This window comes from Corvus brachyrhynchos, unplaced genomic scaffold (assembly GCF_000691975.1).
Source record: "Corvus brachyrhynchos isolate BGI_N302 unplaced genomic scaffold, ASM69197v1 scaffold843, whole genome shotgun sequence".
Taxonomy (NCBI): domain Eukaryota; kingdom Metazoa; phylum Chordata; class Aves; order Passeriformes; family Corvidae; genus Corvus; species Corvus brachyrhynchos.
Genome location: NW_008237262.1, coordinates 44,701 through 51,975, shown reverse-complemented (window position 1 = coordinate 51,975; position 7,275 = coordinate 44,701). Strand labels below are relative to the sequence as shown.

General features: G+C 55.0%; 1 protein-coding gene and 1 long non-coding RNA gene across 2 annotated transcripts in view; both read right to left on the bottom strand.

Annotated features, from left to right (window-relative positions):
- Nucleotides 1-2,347: 2,347 nt before the first annotated feature.
- The window catches only part of LOC103613075 (zinc finger protein 746), a 20,910-nt gene continuing 15,982 nt past the window's right edge, over nucleotides 2,348-7,275 (bottom strand). The window contains exons 11-13 of the mRNA XM_017730526.1: nucleotides 5,170-5,424; nucleotides 3,496-3,597; nucleotides 2,348-3,303 (exon numbers count right to left, since the gene is read on the bottom strand). Coding sequence (XP_017586015.1) covers nucleotides 2,920-3,303; nucleotides 3,496-3,597; nucleotides 5,170-5,424 — 741 coding nt within the window. The 3' untranslated portion in view covers nucleotides 2,348-2,919. The remainder of the gene's footprint in view (nucleotides 3,304-3,495; nucleotides 3,598-5,169; nucleotides 5,425-7,275) is intronic.
- On the bottom strand, nucleotides 4,519-6,803 carry LOC108445760. Its single transcript, XR_001860722.1, has 3 exons — nucleotides 6,565-6,803; nucleotides 5,170-5,749; nucleotides 4,519-4,623 (listed from the first exon to the last, which is right to left on the bottom strand). It is a non-coding gene; the product is annotated as an uncharacterized LOC108445760 (long non-coding RNA).

Here is a 7,275-nt window from a genome sequence, read left to right as displayed (position 1 = left end):
GGGGCTCCACGCGGCCCGCGGGTACCGGCAGTGGCACCCTCAGTGGCACCGGTGCACCGGCACCGGCACTGCCACGTCCACCCCTAGCACCGAGACCCCGGCAGCAGCCGCGGCACTGGCACCACCATGGGAATTGGTATCGGCTCTGTGCCCAGCACCGGTCTCTGCAGCGACATCAGCACCGATGGTGGCACGAGCATAAGTGACATTGGCACTGGCGCTGGCACCAGCGCGGGCATCAGTGCTGGCACGGGCACCGGTGTCAGCACCGGCATTGGCATCAGCACCGGCACCAGCACCGGCACCGAGGCCCGGCACCCGCATCACCCCCAGTGCTGGCACCGGCGCTGGGGTCACCACCAGCCCCGCTATCACCACCAAGCCCTGGCTCCAGGATCAGCACCAGCTCCCAGCCCTGGGGGTGCCCAGAGCCCAAAGCCCCCGGGGTACCCCGCACCACGTCCGTGCCACAGCCAGGGCCGCAGCTCTGCTGTGCTGGGACACCCCTTCCCCCCGGGGCACGCCTGCTGGCACCGAGGGCCATGAGCCGTGGGGGCGAGGACATGACCACCTACACCAGGACCCCCGTCCTGGCCAGAAGACCCTCGTGGGGGGACATTCTGGGTTTGGCACCAGCCCGTGTGCTCATCCCAACCCTGGAACCCTTCACTCTAACAGTGCCAGGGGCTGGGGCTCGTGCCAGGGGGAATGTTCTGGTCCCACTTTCCTGGGATTATCCCCGGAAAAACTCCTCCGGTGCCTCGGTGCTCCAGGATCCAATGGATGGACCACGGCGGGGGCTCCCCTGGGCTGGACACGGACTGGGATGACCCCAGCCCCGGGGGAAGGGAGGGCAGTGGGACAAGAAGGGTTAACGGGCTGAGCAGCATCACGGGAGCCCGAGCACCCATTTCCCTCCAGGATGTCATCACTCCCTGGCCCCTGCAGCCCAGCTGGGACACCCAAGCCCCCCAGGCCCTGCCCCATGGCCGAGCCTTTTTCATGGAGACATTTTCTCCAATATCCAATCTAAATCTGAGTCCATTTCCAATTTTCCCATCCCTGTTCCCTGGGAGCAGAGCCCGGCTGCCCCCTCCTGTCAGGGACTTGTGCAGAGCCACAAGGTCCCCCCGGAGCCTCCTTTGCTCCAGGCTGAGCCCCTTTCCCAGCTCCCTCAGCCACTGAGGTCTCATCTCAGCCATGGATTCACCCACTGCCAGCTCAGACAGGGTTTGCTTGGTTTATTCCCAACGTTTTCCCAACATCTCTTACCATGCACGTGGTATTTCCCTGGGAATGTCAGGTCCTCCTGGGAGAAGCTTTGATCCCCCAGGACAGCACCTGCTGAGGATCCTGCTCTTTGTGGCAGTGGGAGTTAAAGCTGGGTCTGGCACAGCAGCTCTGCCCCTCAGGAGTGAGGGGTGCCGGGGCCTGGAGCATCCCATGGGATCCAGCGGTCAGGAGACAGAGGAACCATCCTCTCTGTGGGAATGGAGTTGCATCCCAGTCCAGGAGGACACATTCCCTCCTGCTGGGGCTCTCCAAGGGCTGGGAGCAGTGCAGGATGTCCAGGCTGTGAAACCACATCCCACATTGGAGCATCCCAACCTGGAGAGGCACTGGGGACAGGGCATGGAGGGACAGGACACAGGGAATGGCTTCCCACTGCCAGAGGGCACGGATGGGTGGGATATTGGGAAGGAATTCCTGGCTGTGAAGGTGGGAATGGGCTGGGATAGAATTCCCAGAGCAGCTGTGGCTGTCGCAGTGCCCAAGGCCAGGCTGGACATTGGGGCTGGGAGCAGCCTGGGACAGTGGGAGGTGTCCCTGCCCATGGCAGGGGGTTTGGAATGGGATGATCCTTAACATCCCTTCCAATCCAAGCCAGCCTGGGATTCCATGAGGAATAAAAGCAAAGCCAACCCCAGGACTTCACTTATGAGAAGGAAACAATGAGAAGCCCATGGCAAAAGGTTTTTGGGACATTATTCCTGTACTTGGGATGGGCAGGATGCTTTAGGGCCAAGTGTATTTTCCCAGTCCTGCTCAGAGCTCCTGGAACTCCAGCACAGCACCAGCTGGTTCTCTCCTGCTCCTCAGGGGCTGCTGCACCCGGAGACTTCCTTCCAGCTGGAGCCTGCGACTGAGGACACCCCTCCAACTGGAGGCAACACATTTTCCCTCTTGGCACTCAACTGGAATAATCAAAAATGCTGAAAACCACCAGCACGTGGGGAGAAAACACAAAATCTGCATGTGCTGCCTCCACAGGCCCTCCCTCCTCTCCTCTCACCTTCTCCCCGCTGCATTTCCACTCCCCAGAGGAACATCACCGGCACACTGCACACACAGGAAGAATAGATCCATGGGTTTTTTTCCCCAGAATTTCAGACACCAAAGCAGCATCTCGCCCCACAGGAAATAGATGGGGGTCAGTACAGAAATAGAACCCAAAAATAGAGTTTGTTCTGCAGGTGCAGTCATGGGAGAGCAGCTGAAGGGGGGAAATAAAGCCCGGAATCGGTTGCATCAAACATCAATTACCAGGGGACAATCCCATTCCCAATTCTCCACTTTTCATCCCTGAAAACTTCCTGGGTTTCTCTGTGCTACTCTGGATGTTCTCCAGCATGTTGGTGCTGTTGGTGCACCAGGTTTTTTTAATGCCCCTTCTTGGTACAGCCAACGCTGCTCTATCCAACTCCTGGATGCTGGATGGAGCATGGTAAGAACGACAGGAATTATCCAGCCACTAATTAAAATCAGCTCCTAATCAACGACCATTAGCCCAGCACCAAATCCAATCAGGACTTGACTCAGTTTAGGACAACTGCCTTATCCCAAAGCTTCCCTCTAATCCACACAGGACCATAAACCCCCACCTCTGCACAGAGCAGGGATTTTGACAGCTGGAAAGATCTACCCCGGGAAGGCTTTTGGCACGCGGATGATGTGGAAATGCGTCCTGAGGTGGCTGTTGAGGGTGGGCTTCGCCAGGAACCTGCGGCCGCACTCGGCGCAGGCGTGGGGCCGCTGCCCGCTGTGGGTGCGCTGGTGCCGCAGCAGGTACGCGTGGCGGGCAAAGCTCTTCCCGCACTGCGTGCAGATGAACCACGGCACCGCCGCCTCCTCGGGCCGGCCCTGGTGGCACAGCAGGGCCCAGCGCGTCGTGTCCGCTCCCCGACGCTTCCCCCTGCTCCGAGCTGTGGCAGTGCGGGGCTTGGGATGCTCCCAAGGGTGATCCGTGCAGCTGGGTGCCTCCTGCATCCTGCAGGTGGGAGCTGAGCGTGGCACCATCGTGGCCTGGAACAAGGAGATTCCAAACGTGTCCTGTGTCTGATGTAACAGAACACAAACCTCCAAAGAACAATTCCGGATTCACTGCATCCGGACAGAACCCCCAAGTTCTGGGTAAAAAAAAGCAGGGATGAGCTGGGATCCCCCCTCCCTCCAATCCTACCAAGCTCAAGATGCTGCCAGTGAATTCCCACACACCTGTGCTGGGGCTGGCAGGAATTTTCCTTCCCACCAAATCCTGCGGCTCCTTGACCTGCACCACTCCTCCTGCCGGGACGTGGCTTTTGGGAACAGCATGGTCTGAACAAGGAACAGAAGGAACATGGGAATGATGGTTGTTAATATTTCCCTCTGATGGTTTTCCAGCAAATCCCTGCATCACCCACTCTCTAAAGAGCATCTCTGTTATTCCAGGAAAAGATCCAACGAGGAGAGAACAGCAAACGCAGCTGCCCCGGTGTCTAAAAGGATGGCTGGGAGGCAGGTGAACTGGATTTGTGTCCCAACTTTTACAAAATATTCCAGAAATTACACCCAGAAGATTGAAAATTAAATGCTGGAAAGTGGAAGGTCTGGGATTTGAGCCTTAACCCCAAATTCAGCCGCCTGGTGCTGGGTTTTATGGCTCAGTCCTGTCTTTTCCCCAGCTAATTCCCCTTGTGCAATGCCCCCAGTTTCAGCAGTAGGTTCTTCTAGGAATCAATGCAAGGAATTACCTGAATGCTGAGGAGCCAGGGAGGGCTCACAGATTCAGATTTAAAATATCAGTAACTACAAGCAAACTATAGTTGGGCATTTAAAGCTAATTAATGAGATCCCTTCCTTTTCTGGGCATCACTCGAGTAATTCAACTATTTCTGCATCAAAATAGTTCAATTCTCTTCATTGAACCCTGAAGCCAAACATACATCAGGGTCTGGGGATGAGGAAAACACAACTTCACTGTAATTAATGAGGGTACAGGATTAATGATCCCGTGTGCCACTGCAGCTCCTGGATCCCAACCTTTTCCACTCCTTGTTCCTTGTTTCTGTTGGCAGGTGCATTCCCTGGGATCCTAAACTCTCCTACAACCTCTTAAAGGAAAATTGTGGAGCTTCTTGTCCCTCACAAAGATTCACAAGCACTTAAAGATGAATTGTCTAAAAATCCAGGGATTTGAGGAGAGACAAGAGCCAGGCCAGACCCAGCACGTGTCCCTTTGGAGAGGGAACACTGACCTCTTCCCAGTGTGATCAAAGATCCGTATTTCTCCTTTAGAAGTTGCTTATAAAACTCATTCTGCCAATCCTCCAGTCGTGGCCACTGAGGAAACATCCCAGGGGCCTAAAAATCAAAATGTGCCACAGTCAGGGGAGCTGTGAATCCCTGAAAACCCTCTTATCCCAACAGTTTAAACACGTGGCACCTCCCAGCTGCTCCCAGCGATGTCTGTGCTATGTGTAAGCAGCATATTAATGAAGGATTTTACATAAGAACCTTCTACTGTTAATCCAGAAGGAGAGAAAAGGCTCTGAAATGATGTGACTCAGCCAGAACAATGATTTGTTCCAACAGCTGGGTCAGAAATTAGTCATAAAAAAAGATATCCATGGTCAGCATCCATGCCCAGCCCCCCCAGGGAATGTAGCTCTTCCTTCAATGAGAAAGAAAATAATTCAGTGTTTTAAATAAAACCTGGGGCAGTGCCATGATCTGTCAAGCTGGCTGGAAAAGCTCCTCCCTCGTAATGAAAGCTTATTATTAGGGAATAACAATATTATTATTATTAATCAAACCCTCGAAGGGATATTTTTCCAAGCTGCTTCCAAGGCTTTACAGGCAAATCTCCCTTTAATCTCATTTATTCCCACTCTCCAACCCCTCAATTACCCTCCAGCGCTTGGGATTCCAGATCCGTTTTCGGGTTTTGTTCCTCCCCACGCCGCAGAAACCCTGGGGGGTGCCCACGAGCCAGCTCCCATCTTCCCCCAGGATGAATTTGTTGGGAACAGCTTCCTTCAGCAGGCGCCGGCTCTTGTGGCTTTTCAAAGGATCCGTCTCGAAGGAGCTCTCCTCGAAATGCTCCGAGCACAGGCGCTGGTATTTGGAGGGGGTCTCCATGTCCCGGCCCATGTTTTGGATCCACTGCCTCAAGAGGGGTTCGTTTTGTAGGGGGAATCCATAAAAAGTGACGGAGCTGTTCTTGTAGGCTCCGTTCGTGCCGTTCTGGCAGTTCAGGGCCGCACAATAAACCATTGTCAAGCACCAGGAGCGGGGGAAAAACCCCAAAAACCACACTGGGAGGAACGTTTAGGGAGTTCCTAATCAACCTCAGTCCCAAACGGGCCTAAACTTCTCCGAAAAACCCCATGGTTTTGAGGTTTTGGCGAAGAGGAAGAGCTGAGGTGACCGAGTGAAACGCGGGGCTGAACTTCCCACAGGTTTTTCCCAGCTGCTCCAAATCCCCGATCTGAAAAGGAAAAAAAAGCTTTAAAATCAGTGTAATGGCCCCTGAATATGCAGATTTACGTTTCATTTACCCCTGCTGTGCACACACAGACACGAGCTTCGTTCATTTGTGTATCCATGAGGGATCCTGAGCTCCAAAGGTTATCCAGCACACAGCAAATAATCCGCAAAAAATGGAAGTTTGGGGTGTGCCAAGGGCTCCTCCATCATACCAGAGGAGAGTCTCAGGGGTGTTAGCTGTCAGTCAGTGAGGAGATCTTTGGAACAGGGAATAAACCATCCAGGGATCCTGCTGCATCCTGCTCCGAAGAGGAGGAAGATCCCAAGGTTTGTAGATGTCCGTGGTCAAAAATGAACAAGGATCAGAGGGTCCAAAGAAAGCTCACAGAGCTTAATTAGTAAATTAAGCACTCAGCAGGGAAATTGGTATTTTTGCCCTTATCTTCTGGTAGTAAGGGAAATAAAAGGATAAAAGAAAAGAGGGAAGAGAGAGGGAGATCAGATGGGAGAGGGAAGGAGATCACCAATCCTGACTCCAGCACTGATCCAGTCCTGAGGGCACCTTTTCACAGGTCAGTTCTCCCCACCCTGGAATCAGGTTTCTCCCTTTTCATGTAAATGAGTGAGGACGAACAGTCCCTTCTCCCAGATCTTTCTGGAAAGGGGCTTTGGGCGTCTTCATCCACCTCTCCTGGATCAGTGCTTGGTTGACACTCCGTGCCCACTTCCCGACCCCATTCCCACGATGATTTTTCCCATTGCCCTTATCTCCGTGGAGCAGAACAGGGAAGAGGCCCCAGGAAGGTGCTGCCTCACCTGTGTGCCTCCCTTCTCCAACCACAGCCCGTTCTAACGTGCTTGTTACGGGAGTTTGGGACACAGCAGCACATCAGCTCCTTGGGGCCAGGTGTCCACAGGGCCCCAGCACAGGAAGGGCAGGGACATGTTGAAGGGAGTCCAGAAGAGGCCACGGGGCTGCTCCGAGGGCTGGAGCCCCTCTGCTTTGGAGCCAGGCTGGGAGAGAAGGGAAGGTTCCAGGAAGAGCTCAGAGCCCTTCCAGGGCCTAAAGGGGCTCCAGGAGAGCTGGAGAGGGACTGGGGACAAGGCATGGAGGGACAGGACACAGGGAATGGCTTTAAACTGAAACAGAGATGGGATATTGGGAAGGAATTGCTGGCTGGGAGGGTGGGCAGGCCCTGGCACAGGGTGCCCAGAGCAGCTGTGGCTGCCCCTGGATCCCTGGCAGTGCCCAAGGCCAGGTTGGACATTGGGGCTGGGAGCAGCCTGGAACAGTGGGAGGTGCCCCTGCCCATGGCAGGGGGTGACACTGGATGATCCTTAAGGTCCCTTTCAACACAAACCATTCCAGCCCAGCGCCGCTTTCACCCCCTGCACATGCCGGGGGTGTCTGTGCCTCTCTCCCCGTCCCACAGCTACGGGGGGAAGTGGGTACCGGCTCTCCCCTCACTGTGCTGCGGGGCCGGGGCCCTTGGGAAGGCGCCGCAGGGCTGCAGCGGGGCCGGGCAC